General features: G+C 44.7%; 1 protein-coding gene across 7 annotated transcripts in view; it reads left to right on the top strand.

Moving 5' to 3' along the window:
* Nfkb1 (nuclear factor kappa B subunit 1) overlaps nt 1-17,757 on the top strand; it is a 116,668-nt gene that overhangs the window by 79,077 nt on the left and 19,834 nt on the right. For all 7 annotated transcript variants that reach the window (XM_021195360.2, XM_021195361.2, XM_029537417.1 and 4 more), the window contains 8 exons: nt 825-988; nt 4,982-5,140; nt 6,333-6,437; nt 8,444-8,535; nt 9,612-9,750; nt 13,912-14,058; nt 15,448-15,537; nt 16,903-17,076. In XM_021195360.2, coding sequence (XP_021051019.1) covers nt 825-988; nt 4,982-5,140; nt 6,333-6,437; nt 8,444-8,535; nt 9,612-9,750; nt 13,912-14,058; nt 15,448-15,537; nt 16,903-17,076 — 1,070 coding nt within the window. The remainder of the gene's footprint in view (nt 1-824; nt 989-4,981; nt 5,141-6,332; nt 6,438-8,443; nt 8,536-9,611; nt 9,751-13,911; nt 14,059-15,447; nt 15,538-16,902; nt 17,077-17,757) is intronic.

Below are 17,757 nucleotides of genomic sequence, written 5' to 3'. Positions count from 1 at the left end.
GGGTCTTCACACTCACCAGAGTGGTCCTGCCATGAGGTCTTCACACTCACCAGAGTGGTCCTGCCATAGGGTCTTCACACTCACCCTGTCTGCAGCTGTAATACTCAGAATCTCCTTCTTTCTCTGACCTCCCTCGGGACTGGCTCAGCTGTGATCTCAGAGTCCCGTCTGGATTCTCCCTGTCTGACTCTCCTACCCTCTCATCCCTCCCAGTCCTATCATCTTTTTCTTGTTTACATGTCTTTCTCTCTGAGTTACACTGTGAAATCTGTCATTGTGTATGCTAGCATGTGCATTATGTGAGAGCATAGTGAAGCCATGCAAGCCTTCCCTTGTAAATCACACATACAAGTACACCCATACTCTATGGCTCCTGATTTGACATCTAGTCATGTTCTGAGACCTAAGGTGATTCAAGTTTTCCTCAAACTCTTTCAGTAACCCAGTTTAACCTGGCCTGACTCACGTGATGAGTCTGGTTATAGGCCTCTCTGCAGAAATGTTAATGAGTCGAGTACATCGTGCACACCAGCCCTGCCAACAGTGTTTAGTGACATAAGGCATATGCCATGTATCACTCTCATAAAGTCCCGAGTTCTGATGTTCATCGGACTCGGGTTTGTGTGAGATGCTGAGTGCTTGTATACATTTTCCCAAGTGTTGTCTACTGAACACACCCACTCCCAGCCATGGCCAGCCTGTCTACTGAACACGCCCGCCCCCGGCCATGGCCGGCCTAACTGTCTACTGAACACACCCGCCCCCAGCCCTGGCCGGCCTAACTTCTGGTTCTTTTTGCTGCTACTCTCACTGCTTTTCTCCAGCTTTGCAAACCTGGGAATACTTCATGTGACTAAGAAAAAGGTATTTGAAACACTGGAAGCACGGATGACAGAGGCGTGTATTAGGGGCTATAATCCTGGACTTCTGGTGCATTCTGACCTTGCCTATCTACAAGCAGAAGGCGGAGGAGACCGGCAACTCACAGGTGAGCCAGCCGACCCAGCCTTAATGAAGGCTTCTACATTCTAAGATGACTGCAACCATCAGCGTGCCAGTCTAGTGGCGGGAAGGGGCTCAGTGCAGCCGGGTCTTTCCTTTCTGTGCTGGGCACCATGGAGAAGCGGAGCCCACACACAAAGACTCCGCATGCTCTGCATGCTTGTCCTCACCTTTGTCTGCGCAGCGGTGGTGCAGAGAAGTACGTTGCCCTGTACTCCCTCACACTCTGTGTGTGCCTTAACTCTTCACAAGCGTAGGAGAGTAGACAGGTGAGCATGGGAGAAGACAATATTTACAATACTCCAGAGAAAACGCAGCTTACCTTTGATGGTTTTTTAGGCAATTTAATAAGACTGTTGTGTAAATTTTTACTAACAGCTTAAAGAATTTCAGGCCAAAGTAATCAAAAGGGAAAAAAAAGACTCAGTTATTAAAATTAAAGGTGAAAATCAGAGAAACGTTACCGGAGGTAATGGTCAAATCCAAAGAATCATTAGGGCATGCTTTGAAAACATGTATTACAATAAATTAGAATGTCTCACAGAAATGGATAAGTTCACAGGTACATCTGACCTGCCAGTGTTAAACTAAGAAGATATAAACAACTTACACAGATCTAAGACAAGCAATAAAATAACTCCCAACTGAAAAATGCCCGGTCCCAAATGGAATCATGACTGAATTCTGCCAGATATTTGAAGAGATAACATAAATTCTCCTTAAACTGTTCTATAAAGTAGAAAGGGGAAGAATATCAACAAATTTATTTTCCAAAGCCAGTATTACTTTTATACCCAAACCAGATAAAAGTAGAACAGAAAACAGAAAAAAAAAAGAAAAAAGAAAAGGATAAGTCAATTCATACATTCCCAATAAAATAATAGAAACCCAATTCACGAACCCATTAAAAAGATTATTGATATGATCAGGTTGGCTTCGTTTGTAGAACAAAGAATGTTCAGCATATGAAAACCAATGCACGGAAGGGTGTAAATAGACCTGAGAGCAGAGATTACACATCATCCGAATAGATGCAAAAGGCTTTGGGCAAAGAACAACGTCCCTTTATGATTTAAAAAAAAAAATCAAAGTAAGAGAACTGCACCTCAACACACTAAAGGATATATACAATAGACCTATAGCCAATATTATGCTAAAGGAGAAAAACTGAAAACATTTCCTTGGAAAGTGGAATAAGATGGCGTGTCCCTTTCTCCACTCTTACTCAACTTAGTGCTTGAAAACTTGGCTAAAGTGGCGAGACAAGAGAATGAAATGAAAAGTATACAAACGGGAAAGGAAGAGCTCAAAGAGCCCTACCCGCAGACAGTCTAATTCTACACACAAGACTCCCATGGCTGCACTGCAGAGGCTTAGCTCTGCTCCATGGTCAGCCTGCATAATCACCACACAGACCCCGTGGTTTTCCTATATCAATAGTGAGCGTGTCCAGAAAGAAATCGGCAAAGGCGACAGCCGAGCCCAGTCACAGGTGTCCCCAATAGCTTCAACATGAGCAAAGAAAATTCCTGGCAATAAATTAACCATGTGAAAAGTCCTTTACAATGAAAATGTTAAGACAGGGAGGAAAGAAACAGATTTCAATCAAGGATGGAAAGGCCTCCCATGTTCCTGGGAGTCGACAGAGCTAATACCACAAAAGTATTACCAAGTGTGGTCTGTAGATTGAATGCAATCCACAATCCCAATACCGTTCCTCCGAGAAAGCAAAGTTCACCTGGAACCACAAAAGGTCTCAGATAGCCAAAGCTAGAGGATAATAAGAATATTTTAGAGCTGCTGATTCCAGGTAGGATACAGTGCCATGGCAACAAAAAGGCCTGAAAGTGGCGTCAAAACAGACGTGTGAATCAGCAGAATAGGAGGGTCAGAAAGGAACACAGTGTAGCCACCTGATACCCGAGACAGATGCCAAAATGTGCATTGGAGAAAAGATGGGCTGGAGAAGGAGCAATGCCTGGGGAACCGGATAGCATGTAGGAGGAAGGAAACGAGCTCCCCAGCTTCTACCGCACCAATCAATTCAACACGGAGCAGAGATCTTAATGTAAAAGGTAATGGTCTGAAACGGCTAAAGGAAAACATGCAGAAAACGCTTCGTGATGTAGGCAAGGAATGTCCGAAAAGGGCTCCAGCAACTCAGGAAATAAAATCAAGAACTAGCAACTGAGATTCAAAGGTTTCTCACAGCAGAGGAAACAGTTTCCTGAGTTGAAGAGACGACAGCCTCCAATGGGGGAAGGAATTGTTGCTAGCTGTGTAGCTGACAGATTAGTATCTAGGTTCTATAAAAAACTCAAAAAATTAAATTCCGGAAACCAAACAACCCAGTAAATAAATGCGCTCAGGAGAAAGAGAGGGTTTTCCAACAATGAGTGCAAACAGCCAACAAATGTGAAAGCATGCTTCACCCCCTTAGTCTTTAAAGTTGCTCTGAGGTCCCACCTCATCCTGGTCAAAAGTCATTAAGAAAACAAGTCCAAGAGCCTGCTGCATTTGGGTGGTACAGTACTTGCCTCTTGTGTAGGAAGTCCTGGGTTTGATTCCCAGCACTCCCTACAAACAGCCACACTCCCGGATGAGTTCAAGGTCGTCCCCAGCTGTGTGGAGCAGATGTCTCAGCAGGTAACCCTCACAAAGCCTGCTGACCTGAATTCAGTCTCCAGAACCCACGTGGTGGAAGGAGAGAACCACTCCCCTCAGGTTGCCCTCTGCCCTATGCACACACACACACACACACACACACACACACATGTGTAAGGACCAACAAATGCAAAAATATAAATAAGAAAATCAAAATGGAGATTCAGAATAACATGAAGTCAAACTGTATAGACACAGCTGTCCACGTCCACATACTATAACATAAATATTTCCTTGCACATATGTGTTTATTGCAGCCATATTCAAGAGTTACATCAAACAACCACCATAGCTCTCCATCAGCAGATGATGGATTAAGAAAACAGGATATATATGAGTAATAGAGTTTTTTTCAGCCAGAAAGAAAGAGAGAGGGAGGGGAGGGAGGGAGGAGGAGAGGAGAGGAGAGGAGAGGCAAGGCGAGGCAAGGCGAGGCTTGAGAGATGGCTCAGCAGTTAAGAGCACTGACTGCTCTTCCAGAGGTCCTGAGTTCAAATCCCAGCAACCACATGGTGGCTCACAACCTTCTGTCATGGAATTCAATGCCCTCTTCTGTTGTGTCTGAAGACAGCTACAGTATACTCACATACATAAAATAAAAATAAATCTTTATTTTTTTAAAAAAAAGAGAACGAAAGTAAAAGAAAAGAAACATTTGCAGGGCAGTGTATGCAACTGGAGATCTCTGTATCAAGAGAAATAAGCCAGCTGGGCGTGGTGGGCGTGGTGGGCGTGGTAGGCGTGTGGCACACGCCTTTAATCCCAGCACTTAGGAGGCAGAGGCAGGTAGATATCTGAGTTCGAGGCCAGCCTGGTCTACAGAGTGAGTTCCAGGACAGTCAGGGCTACACAGAGAAACCCTGTCTCGAAAAAACAACAACAGAGAGAGAGAGAGAGAGAGAGAGAGAGAGAGAGATAAGCCGGAACAAAGAAGATGAACATAACCTACCGTCTCTCTCGTTTCTACATCCTAGGATTTATATAGATGTATGTTAGATTTTTTTTGCATATGCATACATAGAATATGAGAGTAAGAGGAAGGTACTCCGTTGGTAGGGAGGAGACAAGTGGATATGAGGAGGGGAGAAGGGGCCTTAGGTATGGTCACAGTGCTTGTTCTAGGATGAAATGTTTTCAGGGAGTTGTCACTATGAGCACTGAGTATATGCCAAGAAAGACTTTAAGGAAGTGTTTCTAGAGGAAAAGAATTGGTCTTTGAGGCCACGTTCTTTGTTTGGGCTTCCTGAACATTTGCTGTCAAATGTTCACACTCTGACCTGCCTGGGCATGAGCAGATCATTCTCTGTGACCCTAGACAGAGAGAAGGAGATCATCCGCCAGGCGGCCGTGCAGCAGACCAAGGAGATGGATCTGAGCGTGGTGCGTCTCATGTTCACAGCCTTCCTCCCGGACAGCACGGGCAGCTTCACTCGGAGACTGGAGCCTGTGGTGTCAGACGCCATCTATGACAGCAGTGAGTACTCGCTCCCAAGATGGGGCAGCTTCATCTAGCAGCATGGAGGGCAGCGCCACCGCGTCACTTACTCCGCAGAGCTGAGGCCTGCAGACTGGGACTTAGTCACATTGTCTACAAAGTTAATACTGTGGACTAGGGTAAAGGGTTAATATTCAGTTAAGCGTCTTAAGAACATGTCTGCCGAGGTAACACGTTTTCTTCAGAGAGTGCATTATATTCCTTACATGTAACACCAGTTTCTTACTACGAGCACATGACTGTAAGGATAGATTGCTGGTGCTCTAAAAAAAAAAAAAAAAAAAATTACCTGAAGAAAAATTGATAGAAGACAAGTATCACTCTTGTCTGTCTTTATCCCCAGTTTGAAATACATTCATAAAGACAGGAACATCAAGGTGACTAAATAAATGAATAGTATGTCAAAATTGTCTCTCGGGCTGTAGACAATAGAATGTGGAGGGTTTCCAGTAGTCTGTAGAATTTACTGTGTGGCTCTATTGTTCAGTATGCATTGGGCTTAACAAACAGTTGTTTCAGAAACCCTGCAAGTACAATAGCCTCACTGAATGATTATAGAATCCGATGCACAAGGGAACCCCATGTTCTGCATCCAGCCACGCATGGGTCTGTCTGATTTAAACGCGTATAAAGGGAAGTGAAAAGTTTATTGAATAGAAAAGATTCTTACTGATCAGAGACCCTCGAGCTACAGCTGCTGGAGTTTTTAAAGGGGGAAGCTTTGCCCCACTCACTACTATGGGCAGCTTTGCCCCAAACCACACAGAATGCTAATTTAGGTTGGGGGAAAGAAACAGAACATCTTCACTTTTCTTTGAAGAATATTAAAAAAAAATAGTAGCTTAAAATGTCATTTTTCTTAAAATTTTTAAGAATTTTATAAATGACATAAAGTTAGCATGAAACAAGCCACTCATCTGGAAACATCAGACAGCTTTCTACTTCCTTATCAGCCTGTGTGTTAGAGAAGCCAAATGCCACCATCCCTTCCTGACCTGCTCCTTTCTGGGGACCCATGAGTGGCCCAGACCCAAGAAGTGCTCCTAGTACCTTGGAAGTCTTTCTTGCTCTATTTGTGTCTTCTTAAAAACAGTGAGAGTGAGCTCCTTCATGGAATTTTTGTGAGGCCAGTGCTAAACCAGGATATGCATTCTCTTCTCCCTTTGAACAGAAGCCCCGAATGCATCCAACTTGAAAATCGTGAGAATGGACAGAACAGCAGGATGTGTGACGGGAGGGGAAGAGATTTATCTTCTCTGTGACAAGGTTCAGAAAGGTACGCACACACCTGGTCTCCAGATTTAGAGTGTGGTTATCAGGGTTCTCTGGAAACAGCGGACCAGCCGTAGTCTCCTTTTGCTGTAGGAGACCCCAAAAACAGTCCCAAGTGTGAACATGTTATTTCTGTAAAGCCTGAGTTCAGTTTCTCACACAAGTAAAGGGATAGTGATTATACAAAGATGCTTTCAGCCCTCGAATTCCCACTAAACTTGATTCCCTATACTCAGTTAACATAACTCTTAAGGTCTGAGTTTTACATAGCATAAAATTGCAGATTCTACTTCTTTTTCTGTGGTGTGTTGTAATGTGGAGAGAGGTTCCTCACGTCGCTGTGATGCCTGGCAGGACGGAGAAAGGTGACACACACAGGGTCCTTCCTCTGCACATTTTCCTCATTTCGCACTTTGAGAAGTTCTTAAGATTTACCATCACTAGATACTGCAAGGTTGGGATATTAGTAAAACCTACAGGAGTAGTTGCTCTCCCAGTCTTTGCTTTAAGTCAAAACCACAAATAAACACTCTTTAGTTTTAATCAACCTTGCTTAGATTGCTGTCCCAGAGTCTCTGTTGCTGTGATAAACACTGTGAGCCATCATCCAGGGATGTCAAGGCACCACACAGAACAGGAACCTAGAGGCAGGATCCGATGCAGAGGCCAAGGAAGAGCACTGCCCACTGGCTTGCTCCTCATCGCTCGTTCTGCCTGCTTCAACACCCAGGACTGCCTGGCCAGGGGTGGTGGCAGTACCCATAGCGAGTTGGGCCTTCCTGCATTAATTATCAATAAAAGAATGTACCACAGACCAGTCTGGTAGGGACCATTCTCTCTTCCCAAGTGACTCTGGCTTGTGTCAAGTTGACATAAAACTAATGCCAGCACAGCTGGTTATTGGTCTACATACAACCCACCGAGCCAAAGTTATAGTCATTTTCTGACCCCTTGCAACATGTGCTGTGGGCAAAACTATCTGTACTTCATTTTTAATCTTTATCATTACACTGAAATGTCTTAGCATCCGAGGCCTTAGAGGACTGTGTTTCATTCTGCTACAGTGGCTGGACCACACTGTGTTCTTACCCCTGTCCCTAATGAATAGGGGATAGGGATGCCTAAGGGCCTGGGGACCTGTGCTAGTGAGTATGTGGCCTGTTTAAGAACATGAACTCAGGATCCATCCTTGAGTGCCAGTCCTTGCTCAACAGACCTTGCCCAGGGAGAAACAACTAGAAATGACAAAGCACACCTTGAAGAGATATGGTGTGATATTCCTAGAACCAGTCCTTAACAGCAGGAGGAGACTATCTCTAGAATGCTAAGCTGGCCCCAAACTTGAATGCTCTGGACCTCCTCACCGCCTCATCCCCTGAGAACTGGAACACTTCCTAACGGAAGATGATACCAGAAAGTGAAATGTAACTTGTCACCAAACCATGGTCTTGGCTCTGGGGTATCAGTGTTTTAGATCCCTCGGCCTGATGGAGGTGGCTGGGCCCCAGAGGCTCTTAGCCTCCTCTGAGAAACATGCTTCTACAAAGTGTGGGCAGCATCAGGACCACTACACCTCAGGATGCTCTGAGCACTAGACAAGCTTGTGGCCGTAAAACAGTTGCCAGAGTCAGCCGTGTGAGAAGCACCGTTCATGTCAAGTGTTCCGGTGCACATCTCTGTATTGGGTTAGGTCACACCTGCAGGTTCTGCTATTCCTCCACCAGCCATTGCACTTCCCAGAAGTGAATGGTTTAAGCACAGAGAACTGAGGAGTTCATATGTTGACTAAAACAAAGCTTAATTGATTGGGTTACTCTAATATCCACCGCTAGGAGTAAATAGTAGATCTCATTCATGGAGTAAATAATGTGTAATGAGTGGTGCAGATCTTCTGCCACCAACTCCTTTCAAAACATTTATGTTTGTATGAGGCAAAGCTGCATTGGCTAACGTGCTCATCAACACCATTACACGCACTGCAATCACCTGCCTGAATATGCCTGTGTGCAGATGACATCCAGATTCGGTTTTATGAAGAGGAAGAAAATGGCGGAGTTTGGGAAGGATTTGGGGACTTCTCCCCCACGGATGTTCATAGACAGGTAGGTGGGTTATTGTTGCAGGTTTTATTTTAATGCACGTTCTGCCTTGGTGAAATTCAGTGCTCAGTTTCCACATATTCAAAAAGAAACCATCATAAGTCTCTTTGACATCCACACAGCAATGCTATGTTTATGGCAGTACTCTGTCATAGAGGCTGAGAAGTCTGAAGGGCTGAAGCTGATGCTGTCCTGAAGAGCCAGTGTCTCCTGGCTGATTGGTTACATGACCAGGATCTCCCAACTGATGACATGAGCCACCACAGTAATAGTCACTCTTTGACAGTGACTGAGAAATGGTGTTTCAAATAATTGTCAACAACCCAAATGTTAGCCAGTAAATAACTAATTAGATAGTGGTATATCTATATAATGGAACATCATACAGTTACTAGAAAAGGAGGCTCTGTGAATGAACAGAGACCTCAAAATAGAATGCAAAGATTTGTAACAATCAATATGGAATGCAGTGTATGTAGAAACAATTCTGTGTTCACGTGCACAGGAAGCCTGAGACAATAACAGCAGCTCCCTCTAAGATCTCAAGTTAGTGCCTGAGTGGGAAGCGGGGAGGGAGGCAGGGAGAATTATCAGCATATGCCACCATTGCTCCTCCTATAGTTGATGAAATCTTGATCCTTATAGATATAAACATAGAAAAACCAAAACTAAGTCTGTCCAGTTCCTTATTATCTCAGCACTACCCAGGACTAGCACGTGATAGCTCCTGAACTGCCTTACTTAGCATGATGGTCTGCGGCTGACAGTGGCAGGCCTGGTTCTATCTGCTTCCACATAAACTCCTTCTCTTGCTGCTGTCAGTGATCCTGGATGTTTTTAGGGCTGATCTGAAAGAGAAATGGCTGAGTCATGTGATCTGCCAGCACGCTGTTGTGTTTTACTTACACGGGGACAGTATAATTGTGGGTATAATGTACTAACTGGAACTTTCTCCAGGTTCTGGGTTTCCACATACTTAGCTTAGAGTATACATAGACATATATAGACTGTGCCTGATGCTCAGCAACACTAGAAAACAAATGCCCTACACTAATGTTTGGGTCTCTTGCACCCTGCAGTTTGCCATTGTCTTCAAAACGCCAAAGTATAAGGATGTCAACATTACAAAACCAGCTTCTGTGTTTGTTCAGCTTCGGAGAAAATCGGATCTGGAAACTAGTGAACCGAAACCCTTTCTCTACTATCCTGAAATCAAAGGTACCTGGGTGGTATAGACCCTTGTGCTTGCTCTGAAAGACCAGTGGGCCCCTCCTTTACTCAGCCTCCCAGAAGCTGCTGCCCGGATACGTGCTGCATAGTGTTAGGGACAAGGACGGTCATATACCAAGGTCGTGGAGTTAGCCCCAATCGTTTATGTTACTGTATTGCTGCCAAACTTACGTGAGACTTAGACATTTGGCAACCTATTGTTGGGTATTCAAATCTAGTATGGAGCTAGCAAGATGGTTCAGTGGGTAAAACACTTGCTGTCAGGGCTGACCTGAGCCTGATCCCCAAAGCTGTGTTGAAAGGAGAGAAGTACCTGCCAGAAGATAAAGGTGGTCCTCCATGGGCATGCTGTGGCATATGCTGGAGGGGGCGGGGCGGGGAAGAAAAGGAAAGTTAAAAAAAAAAAAAAAAAGTAAGGGCTACTCAGCAGCCCTTAAGAATTAAACAGAAAGCTTAGCCACTGTCCAGCCCAGAACTATAAAATGTGATGGTCACTATACTTTCCTCACAAAGGACACATCAGGAAAGGTACACTATAGTTAAAAATGCAGATTACAATGCTTTTTGAGGTGCTAGACATCATATCCTCTGGGCCTTGTAGACACTAGGCAGATGTTCTACCATTGAGCTGTAACCCTAGTTCTCAAATTATAAGTACCCAAAGGGAAGCATCCACAGACTGTATGAAACTGTTGAGGAGACAGCCCTGGATCCCTAAAGAAGCAGCCAAAGAATTCCTCTTGAGTGGGAAGCCACTTACCATGTTATTGAAGATGAGTGGAAATCAAGGCTCTATTTATAAAAGAGAGATGTTCAGAGGCAGAGGTGTGGCAGCTGATGTTTGTCCTGGGAGAAATGATTACTGTGACGCTGTGTGGACTGATGAAGGCTGATTTAGGCAAGGGAGGCCAGGTCCAGGCAGTGAAGTGTTTCTGTGGTAGCTGGAGGTTTTTGCTTTGATTCTGATGGCTAGGCCTGCCTGCACACTGTCTGGAATGAGAGGGTCAGAATGTGGCTAGAATTCAATGGTACCTCACTCAGCAGGATTAGCAAGGGTTCAAGTGGCCAGAAGTGAGCATCCGACAGACACTGCCATGGTGGCGCTGTAGAGATCTGGACCTCGAATGAAGGGAAAGGAAGAGAGACCCAAGAGTCTCAGATTGCTCTAGGGTTTCCAGACGAAGTGTATGGAGTGGTTAAGTAGATACGAGGAACAAGGGAGAAACGTCTGAGAGTGAAAGAGAAACTTAGTGTAAACATCTTTCAGTTGGGGTCAAGTGCAGGAAGGGGGCCAGTCAAAGGCATGACTCGAGTGGGTGGGAACTCAGCACTGAAGAGAATCCCGGCCCCACAGTGCTTCCATCAGCCTCTCCGTACCTCTGTTTCATAAGTTTTGTCTCGACAGCCATGGTTCTGAGAAGAGATCCATGAACTTGGAGGCTACACAAGGCCTGGGCTCTGATAAAATCAGAAATGTCTGGCTCAGAGGGAATGGGGCTGGAGAGGAGGTCACCAGGTACAGGGTCCTAGGTAAGGTTGAGAGCCACAAAGGTCCAGGGCACCAAGGCCCCCAGGTATCAGTCCCTTGAAGGCAAAGTGTGATGGAGACCAGGAGTCTGCTGTTTTGAAAGAGTTTCTGGGAGGCCATGTCTCTTTTAGAGGAATGACCTCCACATTCCTGGGTCAGGCTTATGGTGAGCTCTGTGGCTGGCCTACTTCCTTCCTCGCCACCTTGAGTTCTTCTAGATCCTTCTGTCCAGACAAGGCAATGTGAAATTACTGCTTTACCTGAAGCCTCCCTCCATGCTCTGAAAACAGGAAGAAAAAATTATTTTTCTGAGTAAAAAAAAAACAGTGTATCTCCTGAAATGGGCCTTCAAAATAGTGTTATCATTGCTGATGCAGAATCATGAGAAAAAGAAAAGAATCTGCAGGTTCCCTATGCAGGATGTGAGCCTAGAAACACTGAGAGTTTGGTTGCCAGGCAACCTCTCTTGCTAGTGTCAGCATCTGAAGAGTACAGTAGACAAGGCCCAGCTTCCTGGGCCCTCCACCCCAGCAGAGTGGGAGTTTTCTAATGCCTGGATTAGAGGACTGGGGTTCCCTGAAGTCCTGGTTTCCTCAGCAAACTTCAAACACACATCTTCTAGGTCACCATGAATACAAATGATATACCTGAAATACAAATGAGGCTCCGCATACACACAGGATGAGGAATCTCTTCTAAAGATACCTGTTGTGTTCCATGTTTCTACAATGGAAAAAAATACTCTATGTGAGAGCAAATGAATATAGCTATTCATTTCAGTATAACTGGTGGGGAAACTTTATAAATATTTCTACGAGTCATCAGTTAGAAAGTAACCAGTCTCTTGCCTCAACTTCACTCCTTTCTGGCAGAAAGCCATTTTCTTCCTTATCATCCTGATGTGCCCAGGGTTGGTTTCCCAGGGACTGCCAAAGTCCCCTGTGCTCTCCTGCTTTCCCCATCAACTGCAGTGGACAGCCCAACATAGTCCAAAAGTCCTTGTGCCACACTGTGGGGTGATGAGAACAGCCACAGAACTAGAGAAGTAGAGATCTTTCTGAACATTAGACCATGATGAAAACCAGCATTGATCAGTCAGACACCGGATGATTGATAAGTATTGGCCTATTTCCTGGATAGAGAATACCATGTTGACTATTTAATGTAAGCACAAAACCACCTTCACTTCTCAGCCCCAAAGACAAAAAACAAACAAACAAACAAACAAACAAAACAAAACAATATCTGCTATGATACTCCCAGACCACAAAAGAATAGGAACACCATGGCAGATCTCCCACACAGTGACAGGACTGAGAACATGGCAGCCAAAGATCACACAGGCCATGACGGAACTGAGGGCACATGGCTGTTGATCACATTGCAGTAACAGAATTAGGGAGGCTGTCTGGGTTAGTGAGGAACACAGAACTCTGTAAGAGCACCAAGCTAAGTCTCGGAGCACCTGGACTCGGGCAGGCCACTGTCCCAGACGCCATCTTTATATTGGAGTCTGAGATCCTAGGAGCCAAAACATCTCTGTACACCTCGTCTGTGTTTCTAGGATAGACCATATTTCTCTTGCCACAGTAACCAGTAAGGAATCGGTCTCCATTGCCTCTGCTTGTCTGCATCGTCTTCCTTAGAGTTTGACTCCGATGTCCTGTATACAGTGATAGATGTATCTCCTAAACTACTGTCCTCTGCATGTCATTCTCTGAGACGTACAATGAGTCTCCTCTAAGCAAGTCCCTCGGATTCCTATTCCTGAGGCTCCTCAGCGTGGGTGACCCCAGTCCACCTTTAACTTTTCACTCCAGCCAAAATATTTGCATTTATTATCAAAAATCACCCACCCATGTTATTCCTTTGAGAAGTCCCTGTGTCTTCCCAGAATATCATGTTCTTCGACCATAGTTGTTAGCCTTTATAGAGGTTTATCATGCCCTGAATCTGATCACATGATTTCACATGTTGGTATGATGCATACTATCATAATCCGTCCCACTAAATCCCTCTTTGCCTTGAAATTGAGGGTCCTTGACAGCCCAGATGTGTGTTGTTTCTCTCTATCCCAGCACCTCACTCAGTGTATGTACGTAATAAATGTAAGCTGGTGATTATAGTTGTCTTAGGTGAACAAGGACAACTGTTCTGAACGCTAGCTGGGTGTGGTGGTGCACACCTCTAATCCTAGCATTCACGAGGCAGAGGCAGTTTTGAGTCTTATTCAAAGCCAAGCTAGTCTACATAGTGAGTTCCAGGCGGCTAGAGTTATATGGTGAAACCCTATCTCAAAATAAAGAAGTAAAAGTGCTTTAAAAAAAAAAGTGTATCTTTGGGTTATCAGAATCTTGAGAAGCAATGAGATCTGTCACCAACTTGTTAGCACTGGGAACTTAGGAGACGGGGGTCCGCGGAGTTGGGTGTGTGCCGCGCTGTGGTTTGTGAGGCATGCCCTTGGTTTCCTGTCCATTGGAATAAATACCGTGCTTCCTCCTCGGGCGCCTGTTATTTCCCTTTAATGCATTTAAAAATATCATGAGAATCAATAGCCTCCCTGCGGCTGCCGGTGGAACCCAATCAGTCTTCCCCCCTGGTTTCCCTTCCTGTAAATACAGACAAAGAGGAAGTACAGAGGAAGCGTCAGAAACTCATGCCCAACTTCTCGGACAGTTTCGGCGGCGGCAGCAGTGGAGCAGGAGCTGGTGGTGGAGGCATGTTTGGTAGTGGCGGTGGTGGAGGGAGTACCGGAAGTCCTGGCCCAGGTATGAGAAACCTCTCTTCTATCTAAAGCCTTTCATGTTGAGGAGGGGATAGTTTTCCTTCCCGGGTTTCCAAACATGTCTGCCCACTGAGTGTTGGTGACATTACTAATTATTAGATTTCACATTAATGGAAAATTTCCTACAGATGTAAAAAAAAAAAAAAAACATTTTTTTTTCAAAGAAATGTATGTTCATCTCAAGGCATAGCCACACACACCCCCCCACCCATCCAGTTTCACTTTCTGTGGTTTCAGTTACATGCGGTCAGCTTGAGTCTAAAAATATTGCCATTGTGTTGACAGAGACCACACACACAAACTGTCTTCGCAGTCTGCTGATGTGACTGCCCTACTACTCTGCCTTCATCTCCTTCTGCCTTTTTACACTGTGAACTTTACCTAGGTCTGTATGCATCTGCACTTTTAGGGATACACTGGGGGGTCTTGGACATTCTCTTTCAGGATAATATGCGGCTAGTCCCCAAAAGTGTAAGGAAAAAGTCAACTGAAGTGTTTCTGGAAGAAAACCTTTCTCAAATCATTCTTGAGTATTTCCCTCCTCCCCTTTGCTTTTGGAGGAACAGTTAGTCTATCATTCTGGGAAAATATTAAAACAACTATCATCCCCCACTGCATGGTAGATGGGTATAATATGCCTACACAGCGTACTGTGGGCTGTAGACACAGTGCTGTAAACAAACTGAGTCACAGAAAATCCTGCCAGGGAAGCACGTTGCATCATGCTTGTGGATGCTTTTGCCTCAGATGTTAGCTTGAGCATCTCAGTGGAAATACAGTTCTTATAGAAGCATAAGTAAGTGTGCTGTTTAATGACTCATACCTACAGCGTAGGTGACTCGAATGCTGTTTCCTGATTTCTGTGTAAAATACTGTGCTGAGCATGGCCTTCCTTTATTCCAGATAACGTGTGAATGCTTTAAACTGTTTGTCAGTGAGTGTCGTGTTCAGTGCTATCTGCCCTTCTAAATTTCTCATTCGTTTCTCCACTGAAAATGAGTGTGGTGGCCATTTTTCCCCCGCTAAAGTATCAGTATATTCCTGTATTGGGTTCTTCTCACCAGGGGTCTTCTTATTTAACTATTTTTCTGTAGGTCTAAGTCTTGGTGAGAGTACTTACCGTTAGCTTTTCCTTCACCTGGAAGAAAAGGACCTGCTCAGCATTAAGTCCCCCAAGCTGCTAGTGTGGGCTCTGCCTGTGTTGCCACAGTGGGATTCAGCTGTCCGTTTCCCACAGTGTATCCTACTAACTCTCGGGCAGAGCCAGCTTGTGTAGGCTTGTGCCTCCCCACGCCCCAGCCTGCCTCTCTGAGTGGGTCCCCATACTGTTAAACATCTCCCTGACATTCCCTCTGTCTCATTGCTGGTTCAGGGTATGGCTTCTCGCACTACGGATTTCCTCCTTACGGTGGGATTACATTCCATCCCGGAGCCACTAAATCCAACTCGGGGATCACCCATGGTAAGTCGGATCTGAATACCAAGAACGCTGCACAGGCAACAGCATCATCTCTAAAAGCTCTACAAATTAACTTTCCAGTAAGTTAATATTTCCAGGTTATTCTAGGTCAGCGCAAGGAACACTCCTGACACTTACATATTTGCTCATCCCATTGTGTGGAAGCAGAACAGGGGCTCTAGATACAAGATAGAGACTTGACTACACAAACACAGAAATGCCACCTTCACATCTGTCCCTTTACCTCAAGTCCCATCCTTCTGAAATCAGTTTTCGTTTTGTAGGGTTGGCCTTTTCCACTCTTGGGCATCCTCTGAATAGCTGTGGGTACAGGCTGCTCATAGTTTATATAAAGCTGCATTCTTTTGTATCATGGAAATTATTCTATGAAGTCTTTTCATATATAATGCCAATTCATGCCAGATGCGTACATCACTGTAATCTTTTGTAAAGATCTTAACTGACATTATAGTTTATCCTATAATCAGGTAATCATTCATCCCATAAAATAGAATTATTATTTCCATTACCCATAACCTTATGACCCCTGTGCAAGACCAGTGCTAGGCTCGGCACCTGGACAGAGGAGAGGTTCAGAAACTTTACTTTCACAAGACACAGCAGCAGGATTGGATCTTGCTCCAGGTTTGCCCAGGAGTCTTACTGTCACTCTGTCACATGACATGGTTCCAACAGCAACCACAGTCAGTCTAGTGATGGTGCACTAGAGCCCTCCTGGCCACACAGAATGAGAATGAGCCCTGCACAGCTCCCTTTCCCTCATTACTCAGGATTAGGAAAAAAAAAATAACTGCTTTCAAGAACTTTTCAACTGGCTTTCAGCACGCAGAACTTTATCTCATTTTTCTTCTTCACAGATAAACAAAATGAGATTCCTGTCTTGTTTCTGTTTGGTTTTGTTTGAGGGAGAGAGAATGTCACTGTGTAGCCTTGACCTTGTAGGACATTGTGGGTGGGACTCACCACATCTGACTACAGAATGAGTTTTAGGAAGACAGGCTTTTAAATTGTTTCTGAGTATTTAAAGTCTTTCCGAAACATTCCAGGTTTTTTGGTACACACCTTTAATCCCAGCACTTGGCAGGCAGAGACAGGTGGATCTTTTGTGAGTTCAAGGTCAACCAAAGCTACACAGCAAGACCCTGTCTCAAAAAGGAAATAGAGAAAGAAATATAAAATATGTCTAGAACATATTGTTTGTGTTATAAACATTTATAGTTTTCCATTTTCCACAGATATCCCTTCTTCCTGTTTTCCTTTTTTTCTGCCCTATGTTGAGACAGTGAGATATATATAGCTTAATAGATTTTACTAGGGAAAAAATGACATTTCTACATTTTTTCCTAGGCACCATAAATACCAAATTTGAAAATGGCCCTAAAGATTGTGCCAAGAGTGATGACAGGAAGATGAAGGAAACTGAAGGTGAGGGGTCCAGCCTGCCCATGGCCTGCACCAAGACGGAAACAGTTGCCCTGGCATCCATCACAGAAGACAAGGATCAGGATGTGGGGTTTCAGGGTAGGTGAGCATGCGCACGAGGGCTTCCAGGGACAGCCGGGGAGATGCAATTCTAGGACAGGAAGCTGTCTCCAGAGGACAGGTTTCCTTCCTGTTAATCTAAAGCATCTCCTCTGAGTGCTCTGCGCAGTGCCGTGTGCCCTACAAGAGAGGCGTCCTGTGGATCCATTCATCTTTGCAGCCTCAGCTCTGATTATCAAGTGCAGAGACTTGCATGTACATTGCCTGTGGATCCATTCATCTTTGCAGCCTCAGCTCTGATTATAAAGTGCAGAGACTTGCATGTACATTGCCTAGTGGTGTGCAGTTCTGGGTATGAGAAGAGACAACTCACTTTGTCCCTGGCCCAGGTAACAAAGATGTCTCCATGGCATTCACACACCTCCCGAAAGCCGGCTCAGCTGCCACACTGAAGATGTTTGCCTGAAAATGGGACTTTTCCTTTATTCTCTTGTCCTCCTTGAATAAGTAGAATTGAAAGGAAATGTTCCGTCTGAGCAGGCCTCATTGGCATATGAGTCATGATTCTAGGTCAGACGCCATCAGTAAAGAGATAGTAACTATTTACACGTGGTAGCCGTACACATGGTTACTATCGCGGATTTTTCCCTTTTTTTTTTCTGTTTTTCAAATACTTCTTCTGAGGTGCACAGTATATGTGTACAGAGCCGTATGGAAACA

Source organism: Mus pahari, chromosome 4, assembly GCF_900095145.1.
Source record: "Mus pahari chromosome 4, PAHARI_EIJ_v1.1, whole genome shotgun sequence".
NCBI classification, from domain to species: Eukaryota; Metazoa; Chordata; class Mammalia; order Rodentia; family Muridae; genus Mus; species Mus pahari.
The sequence above is the reverse complement of the archived record's forward strand: the minus strand, read 5'-3'. Positions and strand labels throughout refer to the sequence as shown.